The sequence below is a fragment of the Bos indicus genome, chromosome 12 (genome assembly GCF_029378745.1).
Source record: "Bos indicus isolate NIAB-ARS_2022 breed Sahiwal x Tharparkar chromosome 12, NIAB-ARS_B.indTharparkar_mat_pri_1.0, whole genome shotgun sequence".
Classification (NCBI taxonomy): Eukaryota; Metazoa; Chordata; class Mammalia; order Artiodactyla; family Bovidae; genus Bos; species Bos indicus.
Genome location: NC_091771.1, coordinates 15339214 through 15357407, shown reverse-complemented (window position 1 = coordinate 15357407; position 18194 = coordinate 15339214). Strand labels below are relative to the sequence as shown.

Here is an 18194-nt window from a genome sequence, read left to right as displayed (position 1 = left end):
AGAGATTCACCCAAATGGCTGTATCACGCAGTCCTTCACTTTCATTGCTGAGTGAGCTGTATTCATTCATTGTCTACACTACAGTTTATCTAGTCACCAGCTGGTGGACATTTGGGTGGTTTCCAGTTTTTGGCAATTAGGATCAAATCTGTTTAAACATTTGTGTACAGGTGTTTTGTATGCACATATTATTTTCCTGGGTAAATACTTAGGAGTGAGATTGCCAGGCTATATGGTGGTATGATTAACTTGCCAAAAAAATGCCATACTGTTTTTCAGCATGCCTATATAATTCTGTATTCCCATGAGGGATTCTCATTTGAGAATTCCAGGTGCTGTGCATGTCAGTACTTGGTGCTGTCAGGTCTCCAGAATTTTAGCCGTCTTGGTAGGTGTGTAACATTATTTTGTGGTGGTTTTATTTTATTTTTTTTTTAAGGTTAGTCTCTTTAATAAACAATGCTGAGAAAACTGGATATCCACAGGCCAAAGAATGAAATTGGACACTTCGCCTTAAATTACAAAAATCAACTCAATATAGTCTTAAAACTTAAACATGAGACTTGAACTAAAACTCGTAGAATATAGCAAGAGAAAAGTTTCATGATATTGGTTTTGATGACATATTGATGACTACAATATCAAAAGTGTGGGCAACAAAAGCAAAAACAGGCAAATGGGACTTCAACAAACTAAAGGAATTTTGCTCAGCAAAGACAGCAATCAACAGAGTGAAAGGGAAACCCACCGGATGGCAGAAAATATTTGCAAAATTGCTTCTGGAAGGAAAGCTATGACAAACCTAGTTCAGTTCAGTTGCTCAGTCGTGTCCAACTCTTTGTGTCCCCGTGGACTGCAGCACGCCAGGCTTCCGTGTCCATCACCAACTCCCAGAGCTTACTCAAACTCATGTCCATCAAGTTGGTGATGCCATCCAATCATCTCATCCTCTGTCGTCCCCTTCTCCTCCTGCCTTCAATCTTTCCCAGCATCAGGGTCTTTTCCAATGAGTCAGTTCTTCACATCAGGTGGCCAAAGTATTGGAGTTTCAGCTCCAGCATCAGTCCTTCCAGTGAATATTCAGGACTGATTTTTTTTTTTAATTTTATTTTTAGACTTTACAATATTGTATTAGTTTTGCCAAATATCGAAATGAATCCACCACAGGTATACCCGCATTTCCCATCCTGAACCCTCCTCCCTCCCCCCGCCCCTCTGGGTCGTCCCTTGACTATGCCAAAGCCTTTGACTGTGTGGATCACAAGAAACTGTGGAAAATTCTGAAAGAGATAGGAATACCAGACCACCTGACCTGCCTCTTGAGAAACCTATACGCAGGTCAGGAAGCAACAGTTAGAACTGGACATGGAACAGACTGGTTCCAAATAGGAAAAGGAGTACGTCAAGGCTGTATATTGTCACCCTGCTTCTTTAACTTATATGCAGAGTACATCATGAGAAACGCCGGGCTGGAAGAAGCACAAGCTGGAATCAAGACTGCCGGGAGAAATATCAATAACCTCAGACATGCAGGTGACACCACCCTTATGGCAGAAAGTGAAGAGGAACTAAAGAGCCTCTTGATGAAAGTGAGAGAGAAGAGTGAAAAGGTTGGCTTAAAGCTCAACATTCAGAAAACTAAGATCATGGCATCCGGTCCCATCACTTCATGGGAAATAGATGGGGAACAGTGCAAACAGATGTCAGACTTTATTTTTTTGGGCTCCAAAATCACTGCAGATGGTGATTGCAGCCATGAAATTAAAAGACGCTTACTCTTTGGAAGGAAAGTTATAACCAACCTAGATAGCATATTCAAAAGCAGAGGCATTACTTTGTCAACAAAGGTTCGTCTAGTCAAGGCTATGGTTTTTTCAGTGGTCATGTATGGATGTGAGAGTTGGACTGTGAAGAATTGATGCTTTTGAACTGTGGTGTTGGAGAAGACTCTTGTGAGTCCCTTGGACTGCAAGGAGATCCAAGACCAGTCCTGGGTGTTCATTGGAAGGACTGATGCTGAAGCTGAAACTCTAGTACTTTGGCCACCTCATGCAAAGAGCTGACTCAATGGAAAAGACCCTGATGCTGGGAGGGATTGGGGGCAGGAGGAGAAGGGGATGACAGAGGACGAGATGGCTGGATGCAATCATCGACTCGATGCACATGAGTTTGGGTGAACTCCAGGAGTTGGTGATAGACAGGGAGGCCTGGTGTGCTGCAATTTATGGGGTCGCAGAGTCGGACATGACTGAGCGACTGAACTGAACTGAACTGAACTGAATGACCAACAATGTTGAGCAGCTTTTCAAGGGCTTCTTTGTAGCTTCTTGGTGAAGTGTATGTGTATAGTCATTGCTCACTTTTAAATTGGGTTGTTTTGTTATTGAGAGACCTTTATACAGTCTAGATATAAGTATTTTATTTGTATTTTATAAGTATATACTCCTGTACAGAATTTTTTTTTTTTTAATTTTGGCTGCTCTTGGTCCTTGATGCTGTGCGGGACCTCTGGGTGCAGCAGGCGGCGGGGACAGGGGCTCTTCGCTGTGATGTGTGGGCTCCAGTGCTCGCAGCACTTGGGCTCAGTAGTTGTTGTGCATGGGCTTAGTTGCCCCAAGGCATGTGCAATCTTCCCAGACCAGGGATCCAACCCATGTCCCCTGCACTGGCAAGTGGATTCTTAACCGCTGGACCATCAAGAAATCTGTCTATAGAATTTTCTGTCTCCCTTTCAACATCACTGATGAGAAACCAGTATTTATTTCTGAAGTGCTATGAGCAGTTTCATGTTATACTGGTCTCTTTGGAGATCCGCATGTGACAATGTTAAGAGAATGCACGGCTGAATGAACGCTCCTTAATGTCTCGGCTGTGTCCCTGGGGTGAGGAGAAGGTCATCAGTGGTCTAGAGGGGGTACTTCGCAGTAGGCTGACTTAAGGAAGGGATTCATTTGAGAACTCTTTTGGACACCTAGCATCCCATCACACGTGACTTTTGCAAAGCTCACCTTTTCTATTTCCACTGAATTAACAAAGATTCCTTAACAGTGCCGACAGACAGCTCAGAGACAGCTGTCTTCATCCTGTTTCCATTCTCTGTTCTCGAGTCCCAGTATTCACTGTTCATGGGCGAGCATGATAGGCTGTGCTTGCCTCTGGAAATCTCAGGTGTTTTGACTTTACTATTTTTAATTGAAATATATCTGATACAGAAACACTGTCAAGGAATACAACATGATTTGATAATTTATATACTGTGATATAATTGCCAATGAAGCTTAGTGAGCTCTTCTGTAATGACTTCTTCTGTTGTGGTTTAAGTGAGATCTAGTCTCTGAGCAAGTTTGATGACTACTGCTAATAACACAGCAGTGTCGTCTTTACTCACTGTGCTCCTCAGGACTTATTTACTACTAGTTCCAAGTTTGTGTCCTTCAGCAACATCTGTCCTATCCCCTCCTTAACCTCTGGAAAACACTTTTCTGTTTTTACTAGTTTAGTCTTTTTACCTTCCACAGGTATGTGACAGCATGCACCATTTGTCTTTCTCTGACTTATTTAGCACAATGCTCTCATGGTCCATCCACGCTGAAAATGGCAGGCTTTCTTTCTTCTCATGGCTGAATAATATCCCACTGCATAACATACGTATACTGTATCTTCTCTATCCATTCATCCACTGATGGCCGCTTACGCTGTTGCCGTCTCTTGGCTGTTGGGAATCATGTTGCAATAAACATGGGAGTGCGCATATTTCTTTGAACTGTTTTCATTTCCTTTGGGTATATACACACCCAGAAGTGGGATTTCTAGATCATACAGTAGTTCTATATTTAACTTTTTGAGGAACCTCAGTATTGTTTCCCATAAGGGCTGAACCAGTGTATATTCTACCAACAGTGCACAGGAGGTCCCTTTTCTCCACATTCTCACCAACACTTCTTATCTCTTGCCTTTCTTCAGGACAGCCACTCTAGCAGGTGCGAGGTGATAGCTCACTGTGGTTTTGATTTCCATTTCCCTGATGAGTAGTGATGCTGAGTATTTTTTCATGTACCTGTTGGCCATTTGCATGTCTTCTTCCGGCCACTCCAGATTTTTCACCTGCAAACGGTAAGCCAGGCCAAACACCCACTAGTGGCGGCTGCTGCTGCTGCTGCTGCTAAGTCGCTTCAGTAGTGTCCGACTCTGTGCGACCACAGAGACGGCAGCCCACCAGGCTCCCCCGTCCCTGGGATTCTCCAGGCGAGAACACTGGAGTGGGTTGCCATTTCCTTCTCCAATGAATGAAAGTGAAAAGTGAAACTGAAGTTGCTCAGTCATGTCCGACTCCCAGCGATCCCATGGACTGCAGCTCACCAGACTCCTCTGCCCATGGGATTTTCCAGGCAAGAGTACCGGAGTGGGGTGCCACTGCCTTCTCCACTAGTCATCACAAAGTGAGGAAAAGGATAAATACAGAAAGCTCTACTCCAGCCTCAGCTCTTAGGGAGGCCTTCCAGGCCAGCTAGGAGTAACTGGGCTTCAAAAAGGAGTCATTTGACCCTGTTTATTTCTAACTCCTATCTTCTTTATTGATTAGCATTTGCAGTGGTGACAAATGATTGGGACCTCAAACCTCTAACACACAATTCATTAAAAGTTGGTTTGGACTGAAGCAACTTAGCACATGCACACACACATGTTGTAGGGTTGTTGTCAGGATTACATGAGTTGAAAGAAAGTGAAAGTGTTAGTCGCTCAGTCGTGTCCCACTCTTTGCAACCCCATTGACTGTAGCCCACCAGGCTCACTGTCCATGGGATTCTCCAGGCAAAAATACTGGAGTGGATTGCCATGCCCTCCTCCAGGGAATCTTCCCAATCCAGGGATGGAACTGGGTCTCCCGAATTGCATTTTGTAGGGCTGTTGTGAGGATTACACGAGTCACAGGAGTCAAATGCCTAGCTGAGTGTCTGGCACACAACAAGAGTTCAGTAAACAGTTTAAAGTGGAAGCTACAGCATTGAAAAAGTCCTTTTCTAATTTAGATGATTTCCAACAAAATCAGAGAGAAGCTGTTAATTTTCTTATGATAAACCATCATAGACTTATACCGTCAGTCTGTCGGGTGTTACATCATGCTACTGTATAATCAATGGTGGCACCTGCTCAAAGGAAAGGAAGTAGAAAGAAGCAAGCATGGGAGTATGAGAAGAAGAGTAACGCTACAAAGTGATCTCTGACCCCTCCTCTTACATACTATGAAAAAGATATTAGGCTTAGGAGCATGCGCTGAAATGTCAAAGCAATGAAAACCGAACCAAAAAGATACTCAGCTTGTCACCTCTTGGACCATCACACAAATGCCATGGAAAATGGCCAATACAGTGAGATGAATGGCGAGCTTTCAGCAAGTGAAGTCTGAATGAAGGCAGCTACCTTTCAGCTGGTGCCATAGCTAGTGTCCTCCCGTCACATTCCACTTCATCCTGGAAGCCCATGGAGCTCGAGGAGTCCACTCTAACGCTGCACACCCTACGTGGGTACTTAAAGTGTAACAGGGATTATAAGTTAGCAAGAGGAGCCTGACTTTAAAGGAGATGATGTAACCGTGTTCTGTGGGTCAGGAAGGGCTGGGTGTCTGGATTCAGGCAGGGGATGACAAAGACCACTGGTCGCCACTTTGATCGCCTTTTTCCTGGTTTGGAGGTAAGACGAGGGGGAGTGAAGGAGACTCATGGGCTTCTGGGAAGGTATACTCTAGCATTCACTTTATCCCAAAAGGGCAGAATTCTCCTAAAGAAGGACTGGTACTTATGATAATATGTCAGGCAGGAAATGGTTCTATAAAATGGACATTATCTACTTCTCAGTACTAATTCTTTTAACGAGACAGTATTTTAGAGCATTTAATACATTGCCAGGCACTGCTTCCTCTTATTTTCATTAATGTGTACCAATGGTGATGAAAAAGGCTTCAAAGAAAATGTGATCACAGACCATCAGGAACAACTGCACCTCTGCTGAAATCCAGGAGAGCTGCTTCTGATACCATAGAGCTAAACTGGCTCACTTTTTAAAGATATATCACTTTGGATGCTACTGGTAACATGTGATTTCAAATCTTTCCAATGCCAAGCAACCACAATCTTACTACATTTTGTCAGTTAAAATATCCCCAAAGTGTGTGCACTGGTTGAGTTTAACAATCTCACTGATTACATATGGCCTTCCTGTTGTCTTCTTCAAGAGATGGGAATACCAGACCACCTGATCTGCCTCTTGAGAAATTTGTATGCAGGTCAGGAAGCAACAGTTAGAACTGGACATGGAACAACAGACAGGTTCCAAATAGGAAAAGGAGTACATCAAGGCTGTATATTGTCACCCTGTTTATTTAACTTATATGCAGAGTACATCATGAGAAACGCTGGACTGGAAGAAACACAAGCTGGAATCAAGATTGCCGGGAGAAATATCAATAACCTCAGATATGCAGATGACATCACCCTTATGGCAGAAAGTGAAGAGGAACTCAAAAGCCTCTTGATGAAAGTGAAAGTGGAGAGTGAAAAAGTTGGCTTAAACCTCAACATTCAGAAAACGAAGATCATGGCATCCGGTCCCATCACTTCATGGGAAATAGATGGGGAAACAGTGGAAACAGTGTCAGACTTTATTTTTCTGGGCTCCAAAATCACTGCAGATGGTGACTGCAGCCATGAAATTAAAAGACGCTTACTCCTTGGAAGGAAAGTTATGACCAACCTAGACAGCATATTCAAAAGCAGAGACATTACTTTGCCAACAAAGGTCCGTCTAGTCAAGGCTATGGTTTTTCCTGTGGTCATGTATGGATGTGAGAGTTGGACTGTGAAGAAGGCTGAGCACCGAAGAATTGATGCTTTTCAATTGTGGTGTTGGAGAAGACTCTTGAGAGTCCCTTGGACTGCAAGGAGATCCAACCAGTCCATTCTGAAGGAGATCAGCCCTGGGATGTCTTTGGAGGGAATGATGCTGAGGCTGAAACTCCAGTACTTTGGCCACCTCATGCGAAGAGATGACTCATTGGAAATGACTCTGATGCTGGGAAGGATTGGGGGCAAGAGGAGAAGGGGACGACAGAGGATGAGATGGCTGGATGGCATCACTGACTCGATGGACGTGAGTCTGAGTGAACTCCGGGGAGTTGGTGATGGACAGGGAGGCCTGGCGTGCTGCGATTCATGGGGTCACAAAGAGTCGGACACAACTGAGCGACTGATCTGATCCTGTTGTCTTACGATGGGACATCTTACCCGGTGTATATCTCCCTCATCAGCCTTCCTCTCTTGCTATCTCACAGTGGTTATAAGGGTTTAGGATTTTTGGCTGCCAAAACCATGTTTATCAGAGCAAGAGGGTCCTGAAATAAAAGAAAAAGGGAACCTAGGTGGAAGAGAGAATCTCCTTCTTGACCAACAGCTGTCTTTTTGTATAAATGAGAAAGAAATTTCAAGAAATTAATCAGGAATGGCACCAGTCTACCACCTATTCTACTGAATAGATAATAAATATTTAAGAGATAAGATACTGTCAGTGTGATAAGGTACCAGGTAACTAAAACAAGCTTAAGAACCAAGTTGGCAGAAAATAACCGAAGCACAGCTTTAGATGAGACAAAGTTGCCCTGGCAACTCTACCAGCAGCAAGTTCTGGCAGGTGCTGTCACTACCAAAACAAAAGGCAGGGGTAGAGGAGACACAGATCTGTTTCAGAGCAGTGTCATACACCCAAGAAGACAAGGTCTGGGGGAAGAATGGCAACCCACTCCAGTGTTCTTGCCTGGAGAATCCCAGGGACTGGGAGCCTGGTGGGCTGCCGTCTCTGTGGTCGCACAGAGTCGGACACGACTGGAGCGACTTAGCAGCAGCAGTAGCAGCATATACTCTGAACAAAGCAAATAACAGGTGCCCAGAATCCTCAGCTATGTACAGATATGTCACACCATTACCCATCTGCTTGCTTACACTGAACCTGAAGCAACTGGGAACTGAAAGGTAATGCAGGGATGTCCCTGGTGGTGCAGTGGTTACAGCTCCAATGGGGGGTGTGGGTTCGATCCCTGACTCGGGACCTAAGATCCCACATGCCTTGCAGTCAAAAAACCAAAACATAAAACAGAAGCTATACTATAACAAATTCAGTAAAGACTTAAAAAATGGCCCACATCAAAAACAAACAAAAAACACCTTAAAAAAAAAAAAGGAAGGTAATGGAGATACACTGTTTGGTTACTACAGCAAAATAAGGCAGGATAAGACAACTGGAGGTGGGAGAGGGGAGGGGACAACCTTCCTTAGTTTTATTTCACTGTGAATTCCAGGACAAAAAATCTAATGCACTGGTACTCAGCTTCAGCATTCTGCTGCTAAAAAATCAAATAATACAGGAAAATATTTATCTCAGTGGACAGATTATTTCCATGATTTAATTACATAACATTAAACAATTTTGGCATTTGCTGCTTCTTGGTTGTAAGCATACAGAAACAGCTGATAAAATTAACAAGTAAAAATAAATTCTTAATTGTGTTTAGTTTGCTAAAGCTTCTTTCGTTTTGGTGATCTTATTCGTGGGTATGCTTTTGGATTGCCTGATATATAATAACATTTTGTGCTATGTAATACCATGGACAGGTATTGTTTTTATTTAAAACTAATTAAAAAGAAAGACAAAAGAAACACTTTCATTCCCCAGGAGCTGGCATTAACCTGTTTGTCTGTACACATCAACCTTACCCCTACAACCCTCCTTTAGTGGTAAACAGCCTTTGTCACACACTAGTCAATACAGGCTCACTGAGTGTGCAGTAAACATCTTTGAGAAGCTTATGATGGGGGATGTACATCCCGAATTGGAAAAGCATTTAATTTCTAATTATTTTAAAAGAAGAAAACAGGAAAGAAAGAAGTGACCACGACGTTTTCCACTTCTCATGTCGCTGTCACTAGGGTTAAGTATGCTATGATGAAAACTGCTGTGTTGAAAAAGAAAAAACAAAACAAAACAAACTGCTACCTTAGTACACACCCAAATGCTATACTTTCATTAATATGTGCAAATATGAGACACAACCACCTGTTTAAAAAAAAAAAAGACAGCCTTGCTCTTTGACAATTTCAGAATAAGAAACTTTTCTTTAGTTCCTTTTCAGAGTTTCTGTAGTTGCCTACTTTTTTTTCCTGCTGTGCCACTCACTTTGGATCTATATCACTTCAACTCTTCACGCAAAGACAGGGAGTCCTCATTTAGAAAACACTTCCTAATTTTACATTTTAAAGTTAATATTTAAAAAGAAAAACCTTTCAACTCCCCACCCCATCATGAATAATCTGGTTTAATACAAGTATATAAATAAAGGTGTTCTTTTGCCTCAAAAATCATTTAAGCAACTTTACAAGAATTATTGTTTAAAAAATTTACCTAGAGAAATTAAAGTACCAGTCATTTACCCCCTATAATAGATAGTGCTCAAGGATTCACGTATCAAGGCTGTCTTCTCAGTTTATCATCCTTTAGTTCTGTTAGGCGGGCTTCGCATCTTCTTAATCACTTTTTTCTTCTACTTGATAATGTCTGTATTCTGGCTTCAGTTCCCATGTGTTTTTGTGGATCCCTTTTACATTTTGAACACCAATTTCCTTTAAGATGTCCTTCAGGTACGACTGAAAAACAGAACCAAAATAACCTTGACAGATGAGATAAAGAAGGCAGGAAACAAAATATAAAATAAAATGATAAACACCAAACTACATTTACAAGTAACAAAAATTATGATTCTGAAAGCCCCATTAGATTTCTCTGTAATGAATTTCAATAAACTGCCTTTTTGATTATCTGCATACAATACATGAGATCTGCACTAAATATGATTATTTGCATTAAAGGGCTTGGAAGTCCTGAATGCCAGCAGTCCTTCAGAGCTTAAAAAAAAAAAAGAAGGAAAGAGAATCTAGAAGGAAATACATTTGCTGGTACTTAATTTACACAGTATACCAAGTGTAATGAGCTCCCGAGTTCCGTGGTATCACTGAGTTCACAGTCAGACAGGGTTATTCTTGGATAGGAAACAGTCATTTTAGAAGCAGGAGCATATGTTATTTTTCTATGAAGCAAGCACATGACAGGCACCCAGAATTCTCAGTTCTAAGGTGAGTTCTCAAATTTGCTATTGGGCTACTTGCTTTTCTTGTGTAATAAGATAAGTCATTATGTATGTTTAATATTGTTTGTATCACATGGCCAAGGTTGCCTAGACAGAGGAAGGGAGAACAAGATATGTTAAAAACCCTGAGGGCTGCAGTTTTCTTGGGCTTGGGTCCACCAAAGGATAGAGGTGAGAAATGATGGAGGTCAGAACTTTGAATCATGGTATTTCAGGCACCTGAAAATTCAGGTATTACCCAAATGATCACTGCTGCTGCTAAGTCGCTTCAGTCATGTCCGACTCTGTGCGACCCCATAGATGGCAGCTCACCAGGCTCCCCAGTCCCTGGGATTCTCCAGGCAAGAACACTGGAGTGGGTTGTCATTTCCTTCTCCAATGATCACTAGAGGCATGGAAATGATGGCTATGAAAAATGTAGTATCAAACCCCACCTTTGCTTGCCAATGCCCAAGGTGAAAAAACATTTCACTATAAACCAATACAAATTACAGTACTTCCTTCTTGGGGAAGAGAGAAAAGTTAAACATTTAAATTAAAACAAATCCCACCCGCCCCCCTACACAACCAATGAGCCAAACAAGAATTTTTGTGTGTATGCTTCATAGAACAAGTTACAGGTACATTACAGTGACTCATCCCATCGATGGAAGATGTAATAGGATATAAATTTTTTAATTTATGGAAATGAGGCACTAATTTTAAAAAATGGCTGATAATGGCTTGATTATGTTGAAGGCGGTGCCTTTCTCAAGTGTGATGCTAGACTACCTGCATCAGAACTTCATGGGGGCCTGTGAACTAAACCCTGCTGTAGGTCGAGTCCATTAAATCTCTGGCACCAGGCTTGGGAAACTGCATTTCACAAGCCCCCTGGAGCCTGACTGAACTGAAGTCCACAGCAAGTGCTCAAAAGCTTCTTCTGGCTCTAACGCTCTGGGATCTTGGGTCCTTGCAGTGTTATTTAGTTTTCTGAGCCTCACGGTTGCTGGACAGTGTGTGTTAACCGACACCATCGAACACCACCGAACACCACCTTACACTGACAGGTGCACTGCTCTACAGCTTCAACTTTTATTTAGGGGTCCCTGGTTAGCACTGGAACTACATACAGGTCTCTCAAACGGCCCGGATGGCTCAGCTCTCACTTGAGCGGCTTCCCCACCCCAGCAGGTGGCAGCAATGAATCGGTGGAGGCCTGGGTTTCCCCAGGAGGAGGCCTGCCTGCCTGCCTGCTTCCCACGCCTTCTGTAGCTGGCTCCAACGAGGGACCCGTGTAAATGAGTCAGCGAGTTACTGAAGTAGGCTTCAGACAACCAGGTAATATGCATGCCTGCCATCTGCTACTTCAGACTGCATAGAAAACATGGGACACTGTTCATAAACGACTTTCTAGTTAAACAGGATTCATAAATGGAAAATGACGGGATGGGCTTCGGTTTTCAGTTTGGGTGCCATGAATGATTTCTTTGTAAAATTCCAAAGAACGGTTTATTGTGCGAATGGCTAGACCCTGGGTGCAAACAAGCATACAACTGGGGACACAGTGCAGGCTCAAAAATGAAGACAGCAGTGCCAGGAGCACTGTGGCTGCCAGACAGACACTGTCTTCTCCTCAAGCCTACCATGCCCGTGTACATAACCCGGGCACAGAAGATGAAAAGCCTAGAGAGGGCTAAACACAAAATACTGAGTGTCTTAAGTGTACACAGTCAGTTGCCTTCACTCTCATTTTATTGCATTAGTATAATAAAGTTAAGGAGTATTTTTTTTTTAATATAAAGATGTCACTCTTTTTTTTTTCTTTTTTAACAAGAATGCCAAGACATAGTCAGGGGTCCATTAATTTGTCAGTTAACAAGATGGGATTAGGGTCATGGTACAGAATTCTCTTCTGGGGTGGGAGAAGGGGCAAACTTCGGAAGTTTGACAATGTTCCAAATCCCAAACCTAAGACCACTCAACTAGAACCAGTTGAGTTAACTTGGCATTAGCATTAGCAGAGAGAGTAGCAGTGACAGTAGAGAAAAACAAGGTCAGAAAACCCTAGAAGGACGGACACAAGGAAAGAACAGGGAGATTATGTCATTTCTCTGTTTAAACTTTTCTCTGACTTCCCCTTTGGCCTTTAGGTTAAATTCCAAACTCTCCTGCAGGCATCCACCCAGGTCTGTCTTTTCCCTTTGGCCTCATCCTCTAGTACCTCCTGGCCGGGCACTGGCCATTTCTGTGCCTGCACGCTCTTGTTCCCCGCCCTTTGCTTTCCCTGTAAGGCTTATCCTCTTCCTTCAGATCAGAACTCCTCATCCTTTTAGACTTGGTGCAAATGTCACTTTCTTGAAGGAAACTTCTCCAACGGTCCCACCTCTCAGATCTACACTTCATGTGGTGTGAACTTCCAGGGAGAGCCCTCACAGCATCAGAGCTCTCTGTGTGCACGCCTATCTCTCCCATCAAACCCTGTGCGGCCACCGCAGGGCCTGAGTGCACGTCAGAGGCACGGGGCACACGAATGCTGAATGAATCGGGTATGCTTCAGAGTTGAGAGAGGGGCGAGGAGGGTTGAGCTCTTGCAGCGGGGTGGTGGTTGTTGGGGGAGATCACTTAGACGGCCCAAGGGAATAAACTCTGCTAGCTCTGTTGTCCTTTCTCGTCTCACTACCACATACAGCAATGACCCTGTTTGAGAAATAAAAATTGGTAAAACTGTATTACCTGAATCTGAATTTACTACTAACATTTGTATTGTGGTGCTAAAACACTATTGAGACAAAGCTAACTGGGGTGGAAATTTTTAAAGGTTTTAGCAGGACAGAAGATTAATTGGTTATCGGACTTCCCTTTTAAAAACATGTGCATCTTCACACTTAGATTGATCTGAGCACCAGGCTGAGTGGCACACAGTCTGTTTTCGTCCTCAGAGTTCACAGCTTAAGATCCGGGTGTGTACGGGGGAAGCAAGGGCATGTGAGCAGGCAACCATAAAGTAAAACAGAAGCCCAGGAACAAGGACACATATGTAGGACATCATGGGAGCACTGGAGAGGGGCTGGAGCCAAGATGCTAGGTTCTTTGAGGAGGGATATTTGATCATTTGAACTAAACGGCAATTCTGTGTGGAGACCAAGGGGGACTAGTTCTCCTCTTAGCATTAAATAGCCCTAAACACTGATTCTGCAATTTAATCTTTGGCCTAACCACTTGTATTTTAAACAAAGGAGTCTAGAACTGAGAAGATCACCTTTATGTCACATAGGACTGGAAAGATTTCTCATTACCCACTATCTGCAGTTTGGCGGAACAAGAGCTGAAATAATAAACTGGCTCAAGTCCAGCAAGTCTTCATCAAAGAGAATGTGTGGGGGCGTATTTACAGCAAGTCTGAATGCAGAGAAAAAAGGGAGAGAACATTACAGCTTCCTTGCAAGGGAAGGCAAGGCACATTCTGGAGCCCAGAAGTCTACTGAGGAGGATGTGCTGTGCATTTGTGGATCAAGACGAAACTGTGGTGGCCAAAAGGCTGGAAATTCACACATCAAATTCCTGATTTCTCCCCCAAGATTAAGACAAACCTAGTCACAAGGCACACACCTAGTCACGGTAGCCTACTTTAGCTTCTCTTCTTCACTCTCCTTATCACCTTCCACCCTTGCCATTTTTCATATCATCTTTTCCTCTACTGCAAATGGAGGATTTATCTGTTTCATTTCATTATAAAATTTAGTGTTAAGCATTACCAGATAATAATGAATTAATTATACCTAATTCCTAAAAGTTGATTTAAAAAAAAAAAACCAAAAAACATATATCTTTGACAGAGAGCTGATCACCAAATAATAATGCTTTTAGGTAAGATAAAGATACTACCTTACTAGACTTCTCATCACAAAACAGTCCCCAAAGGCTGGAGGGAATGTGTATTACATAAATCTACACCAAAAGATGGCACTGGTTAAAGTCACCAAAGGGAAACTGCTTATACGCTTTTTACACACTGACCCAGCGCCAAGGGCATCCAGGATCAGTTCTGTGATCATTTCAAAGTATCACTTCATATTTATGTGATTTTGTATGACTGACTGTGACTCCTGTAAGCAAGGCTGACAGAACAGAGGTCGTACTGATGAAGAGGTCAGTGGCTCCAAGGCACAGCATTCTTTCATTAAAAAAAAAATTAAACAAACTACATACTATGCATAAGCTGTGAACAAAGGCAACCTATGTTTTCCCTCTTTTAGAGAAAACCCTGAACGGGGGAGGGAAGGCGGTGCTGAGGGCTTCTCTGGAACCTGGGCCATCTCAGCATTTTTCTCCCCCTTTCCTGCTGGTTTCGTCTCTGTTTTTATACTAGTCTCTGCCCTGTTTTCCTCTCAGGGTCCCACAGGCTGCATTCCTCCCTTTGTAAAATCTCTAAGGAGTACAGAGATGACGGGTAATGAAATGGTCAAGCCATAAACCCTACCCACTCCACAGCCCTCCCCACTTAGTCCAAACTCTAAAATAAGAAATTTATTGCTGCATTAACATCTATATGCTGGTAAATCATCTTACTTTCAGTAACACTTCATCTGTCCAGCGGTGGCAAGTGACTCACATGCTTACATATTTCAGATAAAGTTTACTACCTTTGGGCCAACTTTGAATTTTAACTATGTTTAAAGACATGCTTTCTAAATTGTATTAGTTTATTTGTATGCTAAACATAACTTAACCTTGGAATACTGCAAAGTATTCCAAGGCTCGGATATTATGGCTACCAACTGGGGGAGAAACATACATATATACATATAGTTAATGTTAAAAACGTTAATTAGAAAAATACAATCAAAAGATATTCAAAACTAGATAAAGATGAAAAAAATTCCTACTGAAATATAAATATGAATTCTCACATTTAGAACTACAGAAACTAACTGCATTTGGTGTGATGAGTAGTTTAGCTATTTTTATTTTTTAATTGGAGGAAAACTGCTTCACAATGTTGTGTTGGTTACTGACTGACGTGTAGTTTAGACTGTACAAAGGATAAGAAGATGTCAATTGACATAGTCATTATTAGTCCATCTGGAAACAATGCTAGAAATTAAATGGCAAGCAAGAGAGTCTTTAGGTATTTATTTTACCACAGACAATTTTTAGAAAATTAGCTAGATGATGAGGCATTATTCACCCTTAATATATATAGAATAGACAGTAAAGTTTTACTCTAATGCAACAGTATATAAAAGCGCTTGCTGCCTAAGGATTAAAAAATAACTGATGACAATCGGGCAGTTCCTCAGTTAAACGGAGTTACCATGTGACCCAGCAGTTCAACTCGCAAGGGAAATAAAAATATGTTCACACAATAACTTGTACATAATGTTCATATCAGCCTTATTACAGGAGCCAGAAAGACGAAACAACTATCTGTGGGTGAATGCATAAACAAATCGCTGTATCCTCATAGAATGGTATATATCTGGCAATAAAAAAAGAAAATACTGATACGTGATACAACATGGATGAAACTTGAGAAGACATTATGCCTAAATCAAAGAAGTCAGTCATAAGAGACCACATATCATACAATCCCACTCATAGGAAAATGTCCAGACCAGGCAAATCTTTAGAGACATAGCGGGGATCAGTGGTTTGCTAGGGCTGGGGAGGGGGTGGGTGCACAGGAGAAATTGTTAACAGGTACAGAGTTTCTTTGAGGGGTGACTAAAATGTTCTAAAATTGGTTGTGGCAGTGGTTGTACAACTATGTGAATATATGAAAATCCACTGAACTGTAACTTAAAAAAAACCATAATTGTACTGAAAACAAGGTTTTAAATTGATGAGGAAAAAAAGACCTCTCTAGCTGACAACAAATTAAGATAACACCAGTTTTTATTACCAAATTACCCTGGGTAAAGTAAAATTTCCAATTAACAGTGGCAAGCTCTTTGGATCAGTCCATACGGGCTGGAAAATATGATGGAATTAGAATATCCGTCTTGGCACATTCTAGAAGGAACACTCTCTGTTGCAACACAGAACTGGAGGTGGCCAGCCAGGCAGGCACCGTAAGGTTTTCTGCCAACAGGTGTAGCCTCTGGGATCAATTCCCCTGCTGAGCTAGAGAGATCAGAAGCTTCAGACACTTATCTAAGCCCACACGGTAATGTCTGCTCTTAGGTAGAGACCAACACACAGAAAACGACTTCTTCCCCAAGATAATTCCCACAAGACGGCACGCCTGAAACAAGTCTGGCTTTCCAGTTTGCTTTAGGGACTTGCTTTAGGGATCAAGAAACCAGGAGGAGGCAGCTAATGAGCTTAAACATTTATTTTTTACCTCTTACCTTTATTCATTTTATTTTAAAATCAAATGGGACTGGAAAGGTAGAGAAGGAGATTTTATGGGTAATGACATTTCCAGAATAAACACAAATTGTATGGCCTACTGCTTAATTAAAAACTCTAGATTTTGTATGTAGATAATGCCCAATTTTGCTTACTGGGAGCCTATGTCAGATACTGCTTTTATCTACGTAGTATTTCACATAAAATAATGACTGGTTATACTAACAAATTGACCCCCCAATTTTACCTCATTCAGAATTAGGTAAAAAAATAAAATAAAAAGGCTGAGACAAATCATAGGATAAATTAAAAGAGAAAATGTTGCCATTTCATAATAAACTTGGTAGTAAATCTATTAGTTATTAGAACCTTCTCTTCATAAGGAAAGCATTAAAATTTTATAAATGCATTTAAATTTTATCCATTTATATTCAACATAGTTAATAATTTATTTTAATAGGACATTTCATACTCTAAAACTTTTAAGTAAGGCTCAAATTAACAAGATAGCAAATAATTATTTTTTAGCACTACACTCTAACCTACTGAATTAACCAGCAGCTACAAATAATTATTTTTTAAAATGGAAGTCTCACAAAGGGCTGTCACTAGTTAATATGCTTTGCTGGGCAACTGGTGGTCTTTTTAGTTTTGGTAATACCATTTGAAATTAAAAACTTCCAGTTATAGAAAAAATGAAGAGAGAACTGAAAGGAAATATGTGAATAGAAAGGAAATGATAACGATTCGGGGGAAAAAAGAGAAAAGGAATCATGTAAAAAAGGAAAAGCCTATGTCAGAACAAGACATATAATAAAAACACTTATTTAGCAGTTCATTTGGGAATGAACTTTAAACACTGAACTTCAAAAAAACAGGTTTTGTTTTTTTTTTTTAAATTGGAGGACAATTGCTTTACAATGTTGTGTTGGCTTCTGAGGAAAAAAAAATGCCCTGTTTTTACTTGGGTCAGGAACTGAATGAGCTAGCACAGAACTTAGATTCCATTTTCCATGTGTATGGCTGAGACTAGTGAGACGATTCTTAATAATACAGACATTTTCAAAGCAGTCTGAGAGAGAAATTAGCTCCCCCCTCCTGTCATTAAAAAGGGGTTCCCATTGTCAGAAAAGCATTTTTTGAGTTTGTCTTTGGATATACACGTGTCTGAACAGAAGAGGCGATGCAGTAAGACCTGGGCTCAGGCCACTAGGCAACTCCTGCTCTAGGACTATGACTGAACTGTCCCTAAGATTACTTTCACCTTTTAAGATTCCGAGCCAGAGAGGTAGGATACGTATGTATCATAGTATGCGACACAGACGTCATGAAGAGAAAAGAGGAGTAGTACACTTCTGGCTTGAGCAACTCGGGGCACGGTGTTGTTACTGCAGTGGGGCAGTCTGAGGGGTCGGGGTTGGAGGGATGTAGAAATCAAGAGTTCTGTTTTCAACAGACTAAATCTGAGGTAACAGCAAATGACCACTGCTCAGCGGGTGCTATTTCCGAGCCAAGTAGTGTGGCGCAAGGGTGCGAGAGGCAATGGGCCTGGCCGATGGACGGTCCTACCCTATCCTCTTGGTTCAGGAATGAACATCCAACCCCTGGCGTGGCAATTAAGATCTTCCCTGAGCTTCTGCTGGAATAATCAGGGCAGACATTCTCTGTATGC

At 41.7% G+C, this 18194-nt stretch overlaps 1 protein-coding gene across 1 annotated transcript in view; it reads right to left on the bottom strand.

The window, feature by feature from the left end:
• Positions 1-583: 583 nt before the first annotated feature.
• GTF2F2 (general transcription factor IIF subunit 2) overlaps positions 584-18194 on the bottom strand; it is a 144780-nt gene continuing 127169 nt past the window's right edge. Inside the window, exon 8 of the mRNA XM_019971233.2 lies at positions 584-9689. Within this exon, the coding sequence (XP_019826792.1) occupies positions 9570-9689 (120 nt within the window). The 3' untranslated portion in view covers positions 584-9569. The remainder of the gene's footprint in view (positions 9690-18194) is intronic.